This window comes from Copadichromis virginalis, linkage group LG7, assembly GCF_057382275.1.
Source record: "Copadichromis virginalis isolate Kocher_CV1m ecotype Utaka linkage group LG7, C_Virginalis_male_GT1.1, whole genome shotgun sequence".
Classification (NCBI taxonomy): domain Eukaryota; kingdom Metazoa; phylum Chordata; class Actinopteri; order Cichliformes; family Cichlidae; genus Copadichromis; species Copadichromis virginalis.
This window is the reverse complement of record NC_140624.1, coordinates 49,689,238-49,707,156: the sequence shown is the minus strand read 5'-3', so window position 1 is coordinate 49,707,156 and position 17,919 is coordinate 49,689,238. Positions and strand designations below refer to the sequence as shown.

The 17,919-nt window shown below is 39.3% G+C and overlaps 3 protein-coding genes across 5 annotated transcripts; 2 read left to right on the top strand and 1 right to left on the bottom strand.

Moving 5' to 3' along the window:
* Positions 1-4,308: 4,308 nt before the first annotated feature.
* Positions 4,309-9,900, top strand: brix1 (biogenesis of ribosomes BRX1). Of its 3 annotated transcripts, XM_085463921.1 has the most exons (11): positions 4,315-4,493; positions 5,616-5,794; positions 7,056-7,167; positions 7,261-7,304; positions 7,388-7,458; positions 7,549-7,598; positions 7,689-7,762; positions 8,732-8,782; positions 8,978-9,079; positions 9,182-9,310; positions 9,404-9,900. In XM_085463921.1, the coding sequence occupies exons 2-11, from the start codon at positions 5,645-5,647 to the stop codon at positions 9,647-9,649; spliced, it is 1,029 nt and encodes a 342-aa protein (XP_085320047.1). In that variant the 5' UTR covers positions 4,315-4,493; positions 5,616-5,644; the 3' UTR covers positions 9,650-9,900. The 3 variants fall into 3 exon arrangements, with proteins under 3 accessions (XP_085320046.1, XP_085320047.1, XP_085320048.1); XM_085463920.1 differs by having other exon boundaries at positions 4,309-4,493; positions 9,182-9,900; XM_085463922.1 differs by lacking the exons at positions 4,315-4,493; positions 5,616-5,794 and adding an exon at positions 5,344-5,569 and having other exon boundaries at positions 9,182-9,900.
* rad1 (RAD1 homolog (S. pombe)) lies at positions 7,812-14,446 on the bottom strand. Its single transcript, XM_085463923.1, has 7 exons — positions 14,362-14,446; positions 13,760-13,997; positions 13,538-13,646; positions 13,290-13,447; positions 12,972-13,072; positions 11,929-12,027; positions 7,812-10,678 (listed from the first exon to the last, which is right to left on the bottom strand). The coding sequence occupies exons 2-7, from the start codon at positions 13,952-13,954 to the stop codon at positions 10,501-10,503; spliced, it is 840 nt and encodes a 279-aa protein (XP_085320049.1). The 5' UTR covers positions 13,955-13,997; positions 14,362-14,446; the 3' UTR covers positions 7,812-10,500.
* A 39-nt stretch (positions 14,447-14,485) lies between these two features.
* c21h18orf32 (chromosome 21 C18orf32 homolog) lies at positions 14,486-16,145 on the top strand. The gene is made up of 3 exons (XM_085463924.1): positions 14,486-14,572; positions 15,382-15,582; positions 15,804-16,145. The coding sequence occupies exons 2-3, from the start codon at positions 15,403-15,405 to the stop codon at positions 15,867-15,869; spliced, it is 246 nt and encodes an 81-aa protein (XP_085320050.1). The 5' UTR covers positions 14,486-14,572; positions 15,382-15,402; the 3' UTR covers positions 15,870-16,145.
* The last annotated feature ends 1,774 nt before the right edge of the window (positions 16,146-17,919 follow it).

Sequence of the window (17,919 nt, the reverse complement as noted above, 5' to 3'; positions counted from 1 at the left end):
ATCTCACAGTGCTTTGCATTGCAGGTTCAAGACATTTAAACTTCCCTTCAGTAGAAAGAAGCCATCTGGAAGACAAAAAGCAGTGTTAATGGCGTGTACCAGTGACACACAAATGCCTGGAGAGTAAAAGAAAAGAGAGGCGATGTCTACCCACCTTTGTACTTTTAACACTTGTACTTCTTAACCCTGAGGAACCAATGGGGTCAGATCCGACCCCATTGGTTTACTAGGGAAACGATGGGGTCAAATTTGACCCCATGGGTTCTCCAGGGTTAAATTATCTCCTGGATTTTACAAAGAGGCAATAAAGGGAAGCTAATACGAGAGAAATACATGTGTTTTACTGTCACAGTCAATCTTTCACTACTCGTTCCTCCACATCCCTGTCTTCACGAGCTCATGGCGCCCTCTAGTGCTAACAAGAAAGCTTGATGCTTGTTGAAATAACTAGTAAAGACCTAAATTTAGTATGTACCTCGCTGAAAACAAAGGTAATTTACAAGACACCCAAACTGCCACGCCTCTGTGTTTTATTCTTTTATAATCAATCATTCACTCACCCACCGTGCTCCACCTTAGTCATTGTGAGCACATGAAAACCTACTTAGAACTAAACTTGAGTCATGTTACAATAAAAAATTAAAGAGGACCTTACATATTTTAAATCTGCCTTCATCTCGTGTTTATGGAGGTCAAAGATGAAAAATAAAACCTATATATAATGTTCAAAAACAAGTAAAACAGCGGCTTGTGTCAGCGGGTTTTGGATTTAGTCCATGGTTACATAAATCTCTGTTTGGGACAATGCAGTAATAATTGCAGAGGTCTTTTTATTTTTATTTTTTTTTCCTAATCTACTTTGTTCTGATTAATGCCTTTTGTGTATGTTTCTCCACACGCAACCCTTTGCGTGTCTGCAGTATTGTTTCCACCAACAGGAAGGAGCAGGTAATTATAAGCAGATTAGGAAGTGGTAACAATGACTTGAATGCTATTCTTCTTCATATAGGAAAACATCCCACTGGGTATTGTCATCATCAGTGCCCAGAAAAGAAAAGACATCAGGGCTCATGATGACATTAATAAGGGAATAATAAAAGGAAAGAAAAAAGACCTATGGGTGCATGGCTGCAAGGGTTAGGATATATGTTGTGTGACAGCAGAGATGAAGATGAGGACTTTGTGTGGTGCAGGCAGCCTGGAAACCGTGGCAGCAACATAAGCGTCTTGTCATACTGTATTTCAAAAATAACCAGCCGTTATCAGCATCCTGTACCCTAACATTGGTGATCAGGATAAGCGGTCACACATAGCTGGTTACCAACTCACTTGGTCAACTGAGCAAGTTCTGGGGGAAATGATTATTCAATCCCTTGCAGAATTAGTTTGCTCGTTTACAAAGAAATGTCTCTAAAGAAACAGTCTCTAATCTTCACGGTAGTTTTAATGGAGAGACACAAAAGATAAAACCAGAAAATATAAAACACACACACACACACACACATTACATAAAAGGTATGTACCTGTACTTTTACAGTATTTGGTGAGGAAGAAACACTTTTTGGCTAGTAAAGCGGTAAGACGTTTCTTATAGTTGGTCACCAGGTTGGCAACCAGATCAGGAGGGATTTTGGCCCTTCTCTCTAAATCCTTGTGGTTTCTTGGCTGCCACTTGGCAACTGGAAGCTTCAGCTCCTTCCACAGATGTTCAATAGGAAAATTGGACCTTTGGTGTGGTGAAGCTGTCTTGTACTTAGCAGAAAAGGAGTCCGAAAGCATGACGTTTTCACCTCCATGCTTGACTGTGGGAATAGTGTTCGGGTTGGGTTGATGCCATGCATGATTTTTAGTTTCTTTTGACCACAGTACTTTCTCCCAAGTCTTCTCTGCTTCATTTAGATGTTCACTGGCAACTAGATGGGCTTTAAAACATTTGCCTTATCGAGCACGGGGACCTTGGTGGTGCTGCAAGACGTCAATGCACTGCAGCATAGTGTGTTATCAAAGGTCTTCTTAGTGATGGTGGTCCCAACTGCCTTCAGAGCCTCCTGTATAGTTTTAGACTGATCTACTACTTTCCTCATGATTATCTTCATCCTATGAGGGAAGATCTTTCATGGAGTACTAGACCGAGGGTGACCAATGATTATTTTATATTTCTTCCATTTCCAAATATTTGCAACAATTTTCCCTTTCTCTCTAAGCTTCTTGCTGATGGTTTAGAGCTCAGTCAAGCCTTGTGCAGGCCTCCAATCTGTCCCTTACATCCTTTGGCAGCTCTTTGGTTTTGCCCATGGTGGTGGAGAGATGCTTTTTTCTGGATTATAAATTGATATTATCCCTCTTTCATTTAAAAATGAAACTAGCAAAACATGAGAAAAATGAGAGAATCTTCATTTCTTTGGCAATGAGCAAACTTACAATTTCAGCAGGGGATCACATTTCCCCACTGTAGGTGTGAGCACGTTCACATGCAAGGGGTGATTTGGCAATCACACTGATTATTACATTAACAGAGAATCAAAATAACACAGCTACTAAATCGGCGACATGAGAGAAAAAAAACTGTACTGTTTTGTGTTAAAAGTGCTAGTAAGTAAGTAAAATTTATTTATATAGCGCTTTTCACAGATAAAAATCACAAAGTGCTTTACAACACAGGAAATGGGAACATAAAAACAATATAACAGTAAATAAAGTGTATTGCTGTATGAATTTGTGAGTGCTTTCAGTGTTTTGGACAGTAAGACGGGAAAAGAGCTACATATTGGTAAAGTGTAGCTGACTTCAAGGCAGGAAGAAAAGCTGGGAAAAATGCCAATTGTGCGAGTTAACAAATTTATCAGTATCACAACTTTATCATTTAGGAATTGTGACATTGATCAAGAGTTCAGTCGGTGGAGAGTTCATACCTGTTCATCTCTAATCTGGCGTTGTGCCAGAAAGTGTTTTTTACATGTAAGATGTTTGCTTGTATTGGTAATGCATAATGGACCTTCCATGTGTACGGACATGTGCAGGTATATATGTCTGTATATGTATACATATGTATATTTAGTGTGTACATGTGTGTGTGTACATGTCTATAAATAGGAATAGTAGTGGTACAATAGCTATATCAAGCTATATAGTTTATGTCTTCCATATTTCCAATTATATCCATAATCACATACTGTGTATGCTACCACTGTATATAGTGCATTATCTTACTTTTTTTCATTGATTGTACTTATTTGTATTTTTGTATTTCCTTCTGATATCTGTACCTGAGCTGAGGTGATGCAAAAATTTCCCCGTTGTGGGATCAATAAAGTCTTATCTTATCTTATCTTATCTTATCTTATCTTATCTTAAACAGACAGAAGGACTCTGGCCAAAATAACATCTCTGATGAACAGAGTCTCCCACCCCATGCATGTAAATGTTGCTGAACTGCAGAGCTCCGTCAGAGACAGACTGCTGCATCCTAGATGCATGAAGGAGTGTTTCCGCAGGTCCTTCCTCCCTGCAGCTGTCAGACTGTACAATCAAAACGTTCCCAACAAACACAGATGTTTACATCAGTGCTGTAACTTGCACTATTTTATCAACCGATTCACACTATAACCTGGGTTTGCCTCTTATCTTTATTTAATTTTATTTAATTTAATAACGGTACAGTACTCTGTTTTTGGTAACCATTGCCTCTCATGTAAATATGTAAAAATTGTGTATGTTTCTGTTCTGTGTCTTGGGCACTGTTTGTTTGTATATGTGTCTTTCTTGCTGCTGTTACATCCAAATTTCCCCTTGTGGGACAATTAAAGGATTATTCTCTTCTATTCTAGTCTATTTAAAAACATGACTTATTATTGTACCTACATTATAACCAATCAAGTCCTTTTTGGGCACCTGAAATATCTTTATAGAACTATAACGCTAATTTGTTGCCATTTCTGATACAGCCCCCTCAAAGACATTTTGAATGTCAAGAAGACTATTTAATGGTCATATAAAATTAACCTTACCAAAAACTAATTTCATTTTCTACCTTGTAGCAAGAATGTTGTTTGTGGCTCAAGATGACCTAATAGCGATCATAAGGGAAACATTTGGCACATGCTTCACATGTTATAGGCCAACAAGTCAATTACAGCAATTAAAATACGAGTCATCACTTTTTTGGCGAATACCGGAAAGAACTTTTTGGCAGACGATCACTTAAGGTTCAGAATGAGTTACCATGGCGATGTAACCCGGTAACTGATTGACCTTTTTAGTACAGGGAACCCAGGGTTCATCCTGGAGCTACTTAACAAATAGGCTGTGTCCAAATTCAAGGTCTGCACGCCAGTGTTGCCAACTCCTCAGTAAGGAAAATCGCTATTGGTTGTCCTAAAAGTCGCTAGAAGTCGCCAAATGACGCCATCACCTAATTTGCATAATTGATCATGCTAATGTAATTGTAACCTACGTTGTTGGAGAGAGAAATAACATCGTGGAAGAGACATAAAGTGAGTAAAAACGTCCTAAATGCAGTTAGAATTTATTTGGAACTACAAATTAAATTTCTTTTAGCAATTATTGTTTTTTAATGTCACAATTCCAACCCTGCTCCTTTATCCGGGCCTGGACCGGCAAAAGTGACCCGAAATTGGCACTCTGGTGGAGTTACTTTGTGTGTGAGAGTGTGTGTTTATAAGTAGTTTTAAACCTTGTGATCCACAAAACAGCATAACAGTAAAAGAAGAATTGACTGCGTTACAGTCAGTGCGGGAGCAGCGACTTCGCTCATGCGCGATTCATTTGCCGTTTGGACGCACAGGTGTGAACGTCTCCTGCCCTGATAGCAGTTGGGGGAGGACTATCCTCCGCCTGGGAGCGCTTTGGCATATATATATATATGTGTGTGTGTGTGTGTGTGTGTGTGTGTGTGTGTGTGTGTGTGTATATCATAATAATCTAATCTATTATATAGGCCATATTATATTTACATTATCACAGTGAGATGATTTTAGTCTCATGAACAACATTAACTAATTGTTATTTACTAACTAATCTTACATGACTGTTCAGCACAGAAATGACGCCCAACAATCATGTTTTACAGTCCTGTGGTCTCAGCCTCAGATACTCAACTAATCAAAGTGATGTCATGACAAAAATGAATGACCAACAAAACATTTTTCTCCTTCATTTCTGTCAAACAATGCTGTATGTAACGCGTCTCGCGGTTAGTATCATGGTTGCTAGGCAACCTGTACAGCGCGACCGTCCCATTTCACAAGCCTCTCACTTCCGCACTTCTCGTACTTCTAGTACTTACCGTACGTAGTATGCGTAGTGCGCGTACTTCAAGCGTGCAGACCCTGAATTGGGACACAGCCATAGAATGGGTTAGGCAGGCAGGTGGAGGCAGGAATTGGCATCATGCCACTCCTGTCTCTATGGCAGGCAGGAGTTACATAATAAATGAACGAATAAATGAATAATTTTTTTCCAATGCCAGGGTTGAAAAAGGGGATCTTTCTTTCTTCTAGAGCCTCCATCGGAAAAAAGACGTTGGGGTACCATCTCCAGGACACTAGAGGTCACTCTAACTTTTGTTTTATGTTATATTTTTTTCTTCGGATAAGTTTTAGGAGACTTGCGTGTGCGTGCAAACATGTCGCCGTTCAAGAGAAAACGTGCCGGCCAGGATTCCGTTGATTTCAAGCCGAAAAAAGGAAAACTGGTACCAGATGAAGGCAAAGGCCTAGAGGAAGTGGGAAGAGAGAAGGAACATGAGATCACGGTGCCAGCACCGATCTCTCAGGTCAGAGTTATAGCGTGTTATTGTCCACTGAACTATTTTAGCTGGTGAGCCAACTTCAGTTTACCAACTACGCGCTACTTCACTTACTTATCTATAACCTACTCAGTGTGTAGCATCAGATAGAGGAATTCGTTATATCCTAACATTCCCAATCTGATATCGACACAGATATGAACCAAACTGCCTTCTTAAACGTACAGTCGGTATTTAAGGCTAATTAATAGTAAAAAGAAAGAATGTTGTGCTCAAAAATATGATAGTGTGTTATTACGTTCCTTTCAACAAATTGATGCGTTTTAATAAACGCATTGTTAACCCATTAAAAATACATAAATGGCTCGTGATTTTTTTTTGGCGGCGGCCATGTTCCCCCAGCTTATTTAAATACAGTGGCCGGGAAGGACATTTCCACCTACTCGCATTTTACATGTGAGGCTGAAGCTTGGCTACATGTCGTTAGCTTCATAGCATAATTGCCTAAGTCATTTGACTAAGTCAATGACTTAGGCACTTATGCTATGAAGCTAACGATGTGTAAAACACCAAAGGAAGAGAACTCGTAGAACTCGAACTATGAGGCTAATTTAAATTCGTGCCTTCGTCTTCAGACTCAAGACTTGAAGGATTATGCTTGTGTTTTATGGTTGTGGAGAAGGGGTCCCCTTCATCAAAGAAACAAAAATGCAAAGGAAAAGAGAGAAGCTCACCAGCATTTTAAGAAAACGTCATCCTCGTTATCCTCACCTCAAGCCAGTGCTTTTGTACATGGAAACAACATGCTAATTTGTTCCTGATGTTGTTGCTGTTACTCATAGTCACTGGCTAAACAACAACAGCACTTGGCTATAAAGTAGACTGTGTCCCAAAAAGGTTTTGCTGTAATAAGCAGTTTGCTTACATCGGAGGGTTTATTCACAAAGCATCAAAACAGCAGCTTTTACCAACAGAAAGGTTCAGCATATCCTCAATAACTCACCTCAGTATGGAGGTCAAAGGTCACTGACCTGTACTACTTCCACAAAGTTTGACGGTCTCTTCCAGATTGAATAAATGTGGATCCCTCTTACCTAGAATTGACAGCTGAGGTAAACAATGGACCAACAGCCTTCCGCAGACAGGGAATAACTCCCGGGCAGACCCATATCTGTTCTGAACCGTAGTAGAAGAACGCTGTTTCTTTGCTTTTGTTGCATTTTAAGACTGAAATTGCAAACTGGTATTTGTTTTAGTTCAATGTTCTGAGCTAAACTGTTTTTAACAGGGCAAATGGACCAACAAGGAAAGAGTTCTGATTTTCTCCTCCAGAGGGATCAACTTCAGAACCAGACACCTGATGCAGGACCTGAGGACCATGATGCCTCATGCAAAGGCAGGTTAGTGTCATGTAGCACTGACCTACAGCATTGCTTCACACAAACACCTGTGTTATCTGTCTTACCTTACTAACCCACAAATCTTGTGCTTAGACACAAAAATGGACAGAAAGGATAAGCTGTTTGTCATAAACGAGGTAAGTTTGCTGTTTAACATCTTAGTTTACTCTTACATAACATATATAAAGCATCCAGGAGAATAAAGTCATTTGTTTGGCAGGTTTGTGAGATCAAAAACTGCAACAAGTGCCTCTATTTTGAGGCCAAGAAGAAGCAGGACCTCTACATGTGGTGAGAATTTCATTGGTATTACATCTCGTGTACATCAGACTCATAGGAGAGCCAATCTGAACTAAGTTCAATCATGTTCTTGTCCTGTAGGATTTCAAACAGCCCCCATGGCCCTTCTGCAAAGTTCCTAGTCCAGAACAGTAAGTTATTTCGCCACCAAAGCCCTCAAATGCAGCAATCATTTGTTATACGTTGGGAAAAATAATTGCATTGCCCCTCCTCTTTGACAGTTCACACACTGGCCGAACTCAAACTGACAGGAAACTGCCTCAAAGGATCCAGGCCGCTGCTCTCGTTTGATCCTGTGAGTAGAACTGGGTCATAAAGCCGGGAGTAATAAATTAGACTTGCTGTTAGTTTATAATCAGTATGTCTTTATTCCGAATTTGTTGCACTATGAGTCTCATCAACACCACATCAGATATTTATGGTTTAGTGTAGTCAAGGAAATAGGGATGGGAATTGGTAAGAATTTAGCGATTCCAAGATCAATATCATTTATCGATTTGATTACTTATCGATTGTCATTGGGTCCGTTTTGAAAGTCACCACAGTTGCTAAGAAGCAATATAGAAATTACCTTCATGCAAATTAACTGCATGCTGTGGGTTAAATGTTTGAGCAGGTTACACAGAACATGTTAGACATATTACACAGAACACGTTACTTAATTACTCCCTGGAAAAATAATTCCTTACAGTACTCGTTACATTACTTTCATGTTACTCTATAACTTAGCTGAAACACACTATTTAACAATATAAACCTGAGGCTACAACCCCACACACTAACACAAGTCCCTAATGAGAACACTAAGATCTTTCTCTTGGAGAATACAAAGCAGACCACACAAGTGCCGAAGTTGTGTTAGCAGCATAATGCAGTTTTTTCTGTCCAGTTTTCCACTTAACCATTTATCTCAGTCTTTTGTGCAATAAAAGTAAGTGTCCATATCCACGCTCCAGACTGCGTCGCCACTTTCCTCCTCGGACAGGTGAACCGTGCAGGAACCAATAAGAGCGATCGATAGAAAGGCAGAATAACAATTCCAAGGAATTGGACTTCTGGGAATCGGTTTTCTACATAAACTGGTTCTCAATTCCCATCCCTACAAATAGCGTCACAAAACTCTGCACAATGTCTTCGCTCTGATATAAAATTCTCGGCCTGTGATCTGAATAGTGAAAGTTTTTTTGTGTTTAAGTTGAATTTAAGAAAAAACGCCTGAGCAAGAGCTGAAGTTTTTATTTTTACTCTTTATTTTCTTCAACAGAAATTCGATAAGGAGCCTCACTATGCTTTACTGAAAGAGCTCTTCATCCAGGTGCGTTTCCAGGACAGCGTGAATGTAAACTGATTGCAGTTTTTGACACTTTCAGTCTAAAGTCCAATTACATATCATGTTTTTACTGTAAGAACGGAGCAGATGTGATTTTTTTTTTTTTTTTTTTTAATTTTTTCTTGAAGAGTTGAACAAATTGTATTTTCTGACTGAACTCATTCATTTTTTCTGTTGTAGACCTTTTCCACCCCACGCTACCATCCTAAGAGTCAGCCTTTTGTGGACCATGTTTTCACCTTCACCATTGCAGACAACAGGATTTGGTTTCGAAACTACCAGGTACTCTTCTGCCATACTTTTCTAAATTTCATTTGATATTTTACCCCTGGCTTGAGCAGATTCCGAATGAAATATTTCTTATTTTCCTCTGGCTGTGTTCAGATCATTGAGGAAGATGGCTCTCTAGTGGAGATTGGGCCTCGCTTTGTTCTTAACCTCATGAAGATCTTTCAGGGGAGCTTTGGGGGGCCTACGCTCTATGAAAACCCAGACTTCCGTTCTCCTAACATGGTAAAAATCCATTGCACGATAGCTGAAGTTACAATTAATGTTCCTGATATACTAATGTTCTTACATCGAACATCTCTCTGTATGCTCCTGCAGCACCGGAGAGAGATGCGACTGGCAGCGGCAGCCAAAGTGCGAGAGAAGCAGATGGTAAAGGAGATGCAGAAAGGAAAGAAGACGTCTGCGAAGGAGGACCTGGAAAGTGACGTTACAGCGGATGTCTTCCTGACACCGGCTGAGGAAAAGCCCGCTGACATTCAGATGGAAGCGCCTGAGATGAAAGTGGTGAAGAAAAAACAAAAAGCTTTCAAAAGACAAAGGATGCAGATGGCACGCAGGTAACTGGATGGACTGCAATAAGCTGAGTGAATGCTGCTGCCATTATTCAGTAAAAATATGGGAATGTCACCACACAGTCAGGACTCAAGTACAGTATTAGAAACAGTCCTTGGGAAAATATGCATCATGTTTTGTTGCCCCAGTTTATGAACTCCTTTCTTCTTTTTCTAATAAACAAGTTTTTCTTGATGTAATGTTTATTGAGTTGGAGTAAAAACTCTTTTCTATGTCATAGAAATAGAATACCAACTTGATCTCTGTATCCTGTGATGTATACTCCATAAAAGGCTTTTGGAATAGTGTCAGCATAGACTTGGAGGAATTGTGTCCACAGCTTAAGAGAAATCACACCTATTCAAAATAGGTAGAATAGGTGTTGTTTTAGATCACTGTCTAGTTGTTTTAGATCAGTGAGCTGGGTCTAATGTGTCCTGTTCTACAGGCTGTCAGCCATCTGGAAGCATATGTCAAAAGACGAGCTCTGATATGCAAATATAAAGAGAGCTGCATTTAACAAGTAGACTCAAATTCAGGAGTAACATTCACAAATTGTGAGACTTATGACTGAAAACAGCTGAGTCACCATAGTAATCAATAGAGTACTTGAACACACATCGAACATGCCTCTGTATACTCCTGCAGCACATCGAGCTACGATTATGACGTGTGGCGTAATCATAGAGAGCATAAGAACATCTCTCAAATCTGGCAAATGATGAATCAGTTCATTTTCTGTTTACTCCACTGTGCCCATTACAAGTCCGGCATTTTCTCCATACCTGCCTCCTCTGGCAAACTGGACTCCGGTGTGTAGTTAAGGTGCTTATTACAAGTCAGATTTGAATCTGGTGTTCTCAGTTCTCTTCCACCTCCTCATCGGGACAGCAGTAATATTCTACGAAGCAGATCTGTCCGTCGTCGTTCCTGACCAGGTACTGCAGAGAGAGGAAGCCCCGGTTGTCTGTCCTGACGGAGACTTTACAGGACAAAGCCAAGGCTTTGGTGGACGGCTTCAGGAGGGACATCTTGTATCTGTTTGCAGACAGAATACAAACAAAGCATTACACGGGGATACGCTGAAACTATGCCTAAACTATTTCTCTTGCAGAGATTTTTAACATGATACGATAGAAAGACCAAGAAAACACTTAACACTGGATCCAGGAGTGCTGACTCATTAGTGTCAGCATATCCAGTTGCAGTTGTAAATGTCATTATTTTTCTGTGCTTTTTATTCAGTTACAAGTCAAATGTATCCAGTTAACAAGCTCTATTACATAAGTTATAACAAGTCTGCTTTTAAGGAGATGTAAAGGGGACGAAGAGTCACCGGGGAAATGATTATAATCCTAAACACCTGCATGCAGGTGCTGCAACGTCCTGTGGCCAGACCTCTGGTTAGGAGCCATGCTGGCAATTACAGTTTGCACACAAGTATACAACACAAGGTCAAACCATGGGAGTCTACTTGAGTGAAGTATTTCCAATTCCAGGAATTTCTAGAGCGCCTACAAGGTGAGTGTATACCTATCCGAGTTCATACTTAGGTTAAGGACACTGGCACTAGTTATTAGTGTGTGCACACAAGTGAGTGTCAATATTTTCAAAGCTTAGTTTGTTAATAATAAAAAATATTATCACTGCCCTTTGGTTATTATTATTTTCCCAAAACATAAGCCACAAAATGCTCAGAATTACAATCAAATAAAACAAACTAGATTTAAAGAAAATAAAATGCTAAACAACAGTTTAATACAAATATATTCCAGCATTTCTTATGTTTCATTAAAAATGACTTCTACCATTGCTGGAGGTCATCATTTACAGTCTAGTTTGTTGGCATTACCCGACTGATGCTGGAGAATCTGATCAACTTTGCTGTCCAAGGGTATATTTGACACAGTGACTGAACAGATATACTAATTTTATGACTCTCAAAGGAAAGATGTGTATATTTGGTTATAACTTTTTAATATTTGGATTTATTCATGTCAACATCTTCAACTTTTTCACATTATGATCAGAGTTACCTGCCTGGCAACCATGCGTGAACAGGCATGTAAAAGGGTCAAGACTGAAAATGAGAGTAAAGTCAGTCACAGACAGTCGTGACTGACTTTACAGCGAGATAAAGATCACACATTTTCTGCTATGTCATTCTCTACTGTGTATGACATTTGGTTTTAGTCGCTGTGTTGGTGCTTCCTGTCCTCCCAGTCCACCTATGGCTAGTTTGTGTTCTCTACAGTCTAAATAATCTGCGCATGTGTTCGTGTGCTAACCTGTTCGTTTGTGTCTCGGTGCACTTAAACAGCTCCATCATGTCCGAGTCTTTGGAGTAATCATAATGAGCATTTCCAGCATTCCCAAACGTTGACAACCTTAGAAAATCAACAAATCAAATAATAATAATATAAATGAAAGGTAAAAAGAGCAGCACTTTCAAAAATAATGCAGAGGGGGCAAAGTTAGACTGCAAACTACCTCAGCACACTGATAATGAATGACAGGAAAAAGATCTATTTTGTTACAACAAATCCTTGAAGAAAGTCACTGTGCCTACCTTTAGCTTAGCTATACATTATATTTAGTGTTAGCTTCAATCAGATCGATACAATCCAGCATAAAACATGCCTCAACTTTACCGTTAAGAAGACTTAGTTTCCCAGAAGTGGATTATGTCTAATCCCAAATACTTTTCCCAGTGGATATCGTCAGTGATTTTTCTTTTAAGAGCTTTACACACCAGACTTATAAAAAGAATTAATTTGAAGATTTTGTGCGTTGAAAATGTTTTTCGGACTCCGATATTTTTCAATTTTCAGAACGAGAATAAAGAGATCTGCCAATCAAACCACTGCATTTGGTAGCAAAAGTCTACTTGTAGCTTAAAACACACACCGGTACTGAAAACTGGTGATGCAGCAAAAGTAAACAACACAATTTCAATACAGAAACACAATCAGTTCTACAAAATGACTTCTCTGCCCCCTCAGATGTGATCCTAACTCTGCCCACAAGAATTCAAACTACCCTAATGACATCTGGAAAGCTGTACATACATAAGCGGTCGTGATTCAGCTTCAACTTCTGAATGAAACCGCAAAATTCTCCCTGTTGCTCTGAACCTAGAGTCTCTGTTTCTACCATTTCAGTGTTTACATATGTTGTGTACTAAATTCTGAATTTCATCTGTCCCCCCCCAATGCTCTTGGTGTGTAAAGGACTTTACAGTCATTTTAAACACAGTGATTTTTTTTAAGGTCAGCAACGTAATCATAAACCAGCACGACACTGTAGAAAAAGTACAGTAAGGACAGCACACCTGAAGTATGGTTGGCTGGGGGACATGGTAATCTGTAGCACTTCACTAGTCATGTCCAGTTCAGAGAAGGCTTCCTTCAAACTCTCTGACTGCAAGATCACCTACAAAAGAGCCAGGGATACATCAGTTGTTACTGAGTTGTGTTTCCTGTTTTTCTAACACCTGCAAATAGTGTTATGCCCGTTGGATTTGTAAAGTAAGGAAACCAGAGAAACTGTAATTTCTGAACTGATTCGTTTGCATTGGTTTATTGTTTCCCATCTGATTTTTTTGTATATTTAATATTCCAGTTTTAATAACAGAAAAAGTGAAATTAACCTTGTTCGTGACATTAGTGCTGCAGAACTCAAAGTCAATCGGTTCTTCTGGTTCTTGCGTGTTAATCTTGCACACGGTCACTACACCACCTTCCTCCAGGAACAACGTCAGAGGGTACCCATACCCCCTGTAGCACATCCGCAAGGCTGTTGATACACCTGCAGCATCACAAGAAACAGATAAAAAGCATGTTGAGTCCCATCTCAGGTGGGGTTTTTTTTTAATTCGTTTATTTTTATGAATTTTACCTGGTGTTGTGGTTCCACCAAATATATTGAGGCAATCAAGGAGAACAGTGAGGTTGATCTGAAAAGCCACCAGATCTTCTCTTATGGTGAACTCTTGGAAGATCTCAGCCTGGGAGACATGAGTACAACTTCACTAAGGTATCAGTATTATAGGATTAAACACAAAGTAAACATACCTGCTCATTTAAGTATGTTCACTGACAAAATACAAGAGAAACACACCTGGATGAAGGCATTGGCCTGCAGACATTTCGAGTCCTCCACTGTGACCTTAAGGCCGTTGGTTGTAGCTGTGAAGATGGCGTGATCTTTGAAGGTGATTGCTTTCAGGATGTTGGAGAGATTGCGAGCATTGTCCAAATTCGCCACTAAAACGTACTGTTCGTCATCGCCTTGCGACTGAGTGGAGAGAGGCATTTTAGCGCTGAAAAAAGGCGCACAGATACCCGCTGTGAGGTCCCTGTAAAGGTAAACACATCGAATTAGCCGCTCCAATCATACATCACATGCGCATGAAGGTAAAACTTTGTTGAATGGCGTATCTTTTATATTCTAAATCGGACAGAATGTAAATGCGCCAAAGTGATTTGTGTCGATTCTACAACACACACACACACACACACACACACACACACACCGAACTGTCACTTTGCTTTTACTGAAGTACTAAGCTTGTAAGCTTTTTTTTTTTTTACTGTGGCTCGCTTGGAGTTTAAAACGACGTAAAACACGAATTAACGGTAATATAATTTACATTTGTACAATCTAGATTCTCCTATACATTAATGTATTTAAAATATTCTCCCCAGAAAAACTGTAACTACCTTCGTGTCTCTTATAAAGCTGTTACGCAGCAGTTCTTGTGATTGTTTTTGAAGAAAGGCGCCCGGTGATGAACAACTTCCGCCTGTCGCTCTTCTTCTACGGAAGTTGGATTAAAGTACGTCTTACGTCAGCAACATTCCAGATATTTCGCCATAAAACATACTCTGCCCATCGGTAGTGCGTGACAACATCATTTTGTGATTGGGAGAGGTGAGAGTCTTTATTCTTTTTTCCTCGTGTAACAGTTCAAATCTTTTTATTTTCCTGTCTGAACTTTGGTGACAGTTTTTCATAACAAGCTACCGGGTGTGATATGACGCTAGCTTTAGCGCACTGTTTTATTTGAGCTTAGAGAGCATGAAACCAATAGTGTGTCAACTGTGTCAAGTTAAAAAATGATCGAAAAACAATTTACAGCACACAACAACAGAAATCACGAACAGAGTAATTTGTGTAGTCGTGTGAAAGAAAGCTTCCTTCCACCGTTAACTAAGGTAGCTCAGGTTAGCTTTGAAAACGTCAGTATGGCTGACAGGTCGCTCGGTGTGGAAGACCCAAGCTGCCAGAATAAATAAAACAAACAAAATAATAAACGTCTCAGTACAGTCATTTTTAACGTATATAGACCAGAAGAGTTTAAAATTAACGTAGGCAGTAATTGTTGTAAATATGCCATAAATTTCTTTTTTAAATTTGTGTAACCTATTTATAAAGCAAGATTCTGTTACTTTTCAAATTATGTACACATTTCTGTCATTTCAACCAATATGTTTTTTGCTTTATTTTCGTGTTTTAAAGTGCATGTTGGATTGTTTGATGTGGGGTTTTTGTTTTTGTTTTTGTCGTTTTTGTTTGTTTGTTTGTTTTTTAATTATTGTATAAATGTTAATAAATTCATGAAATGTTAGTAAATCATTCTACAGGAACCTTGTAGCAATATCTCAACAACCAACCATAAACTTACTATGTTTTTTTTTTTTTTTTTTTTTACAACTCACAATATTTTTTCTCTGTTGTAGGTTTTTCCATTTTTACCAGCTATGGTGTGCATTCCCTGTATTGTGATTCCTGTCCTCTTGTGGGTCTACAAGAGGTTCCTGGAGCCTTATCTCTATCCTTTTATTTCACCCATTATTAATATATTCTGGAGCAAAAAGGCAGTGCAGGAGACCAGTGCTAATGACCAAAAAGTTAGTGAAAAGAGTAATGGGACTTGCAAGGTAAGTAAATGGAAAATTTTTGTGATGTTTTCATTAAGAAACTTAAAAATAATTATGGAAATATTTCCCAGCTCTGGTATATAGAGCGAATATATCTAAAAATGATAGTAAAACTAATAGGAGCCACTCAAAGGGTCTCTGTGTTGTGTCATTTTTAACGTATAAGTTTCATAGTTATTTGATTTGAAGTTTTAAAAAAAAATTTCACTCATGTTTTTCAGCCTGAAAGCAACGGCGAGGCCACTGCTAATGGATCTACAATAGCAACGGATAAGAAGACAGACTGACGCCTCAAAATATATTCAATGCTTCAGAAACAATGTAAATATTTAATTCTTCTAGAGAAACTATAAATTAACTTATAAATCACCTTAGAATTAATTGGATTTTATAACCTTCCAATTGTTATTTGGAGCTTGTTTTTATTTTTGTCATCCATCTTGTTGATATATTTTCTGTTAATCATTAATTGATACAGCTGTTTATTGTATTGAAGGACATAGATTTTGTAAGTTAAACTTTAAGCATAAATAATGAATAAAATAAACAAGACCTCTTAAGTGCTTCTGCTGCTTTTTCTTCATTTTGAATAATGTGTTCTCTTCATATTTGAGTTGTTAAGAAAGCTGTTTTGTTCATATAACTTTGAAATAATTAAAATAAATATGAAAGAATGTTAGCAACTTGACACGAAAGTAGAATAGAATAGAATTAGAATAGAATTCAACTTTATTGTCATTGCACATGCACAGGTACAGGGCAACGAAATGCAGTTTGCATCCATCCAGAAGTGCTTTAGTGATATAGATATATTACAATATATATTAGCAATAATATAGATATGTGAGTATATTACAGAAATGGGTCTATTATGGTATGTTATAATGTACACGGTATGAAGTATGTTGTGAATATTCTATAACTATAAGTATGTACAGGCTGTAGTGAGTACAAGCTATGTACAGGATATGAACAGGATATAAATATGAAAAACTATACAGAATATGAAATAAATAACTTTACAGAATCTGGGATATACAGCTATACAGAAATGGGAACTATGCAAGTTGTAAGCAGTTGTAGGATTAAAGATTATCGAATGTACAGAATGATTATTTACACAGAGCTATACAGTAGTGCAGTTAAGATAAGTGAGGGTGTAGATAGTTTCTACAGAGGCTATATAAAGTGCTAGTGGTTGTGAGTGGTGGTTCAGTCCATGTTATTATTGTGTTTGAGGGTACAGTTGTCCATTGTGGGTGTGTGTATGTTCAGTCCATGAGTTTAACGTGGGTCAGATGTCAGGAGGCAGAGTTCAGGAGTCTGACAGCTGTGGGGAAGAAGCTGTTCCGGTACCTGGTGGTCTTAGTCCGGAGGCTCCTGTAGCGCCTCCCAGAGGGCAGGAGGGTGAAGAGTCCATGTGATGGGTGACTGGGGTCTTTGATGATTTTCCCAGCCCTTTTCAGACACCGCTTCCTGTAGATGTCTTTTATGGCAGGAAGTGGTGCTCCGGCGATGCGCTGGGCAGTTTTCACGACCCTCTGCAACGCCTTCCGGTCCGAGGCAGAGCAGTTCCCGTACCAGACTGTTATACAGTTGGTCAGGATGCTCTCGATGGTGCAGCGATAGAAGTTCACCAGGGTGTCTGAGGACAGGTGGTTCTTCCTCAGAGTCCTCAAGAAGAAGAGGCGCTGGTGAGCCTTCTTGACCAGCTTGGAGCAGTTGGTCGTCCAGGTGAGATCCTCGGAGATGTGGACTCCCAGGAACTTGAAGCTGCTCACACGCTCCACAGCCGTCCCCTTAATGTGGATGGGTGGATGTGGGTCAGCATTCCTCCTGTAGTCCACGATGAGCTCCTTGGTCTTCTCGGTGTTAAGCAGCAGGTTGTTTCTGTCGCACCACTCAGCCAGACGATCCACCTCCTCCCTGTAGGCGGCCTCATCGTTGTCACTGATGAGGCCAATCACCGTGGTGTCATCTGCAAACTTAATGATGGTGTTGGAACCATCAGCAGGTCTGCAGTCGTGGGTGAAGAGGGAGTAGAGTATAAGTAGGTATAAACTAAAAATTTAGACCTGACATTTATGTGTACTGCCAGTAGTAACAGTGTTGCATGTACAGTGCAAGAATTACTCCAGACATAGAAGCAGCTGGGAAACGTTTGTCTTTGTCACACATTGCTCAAAAAGGAAAAATATAGTTAATAACATTTAATATCTTTATAGTATTGGAATATACCCTACACTGATCAGCCACATTTAAGCCAGTGAAGTGAATGCTATTATTGACTTGTTACTGTGTCTGCATATGTTCTGTTGTGTAACTTGGCTTCCCCTT

Excerpts from the sequence above, each read along its gene's own strand:
- c21h18orf32 (XM_085463924.1), top strand. The coding sequence starts at position 15,403 with ATGGTGTGCATTCCCTGTATTGTGATTCCTGTCCTCTTGTGGGTCTAC. Across the intron at positions 15,583-15,803 it reads AGAGTAATGGGACTTGCAAG|CCTGAAAGCAACGGCGAGGC; the intron begins GTAAGTAAATGG and ends CATGTTTTTCAG.
- brix1 (XM_085463920.1), top strand. The coding sequence starts at position 5,645 with ATGTCGCCGTTCAAGAGAAAACGTGCCGGCCAGGATTCCGTTGATTTC. Across the intron at positions 7,305-7,387 it reads AGCTGTTTGTCATAAACGAG|GTTTGTGAGATCAAAAACTG; the intron begins GTAAGTTTGCTG and ends TTTGTTTGGCAG. Across the intron at positions 7,459-7,548 it reads AAGCAGGACCTCTACATGTG|GATTTCAAACAGCCCCCATG; the intron begins GTGAGAATTTCA and ends CTTGTCCTGTAG.
- rad1 (XM_085463923.1), bottom strand. The coding sequence starts at position 13,954 with ATGCCTCTCTCCACTCAGTCGCAAGGCGATGACGAACAGTACGTTTTA. Across the intron at positions 13,647-13,759 it reads AGGCCAATGCCTTCATCCAG|GCTGAGATCTTCCAAGAGTT; the intron begins GTGTGTTTCTCT and ends CATGTCTCCCAG. Across the intron at positions 12,028-12,971 it reads CCCAGCCAACCATACTTCAG|GTTGTCAACGTTTGGGAATG; the intron begins GTGTGCTGTCCT and ends TGATTTTCTAAG.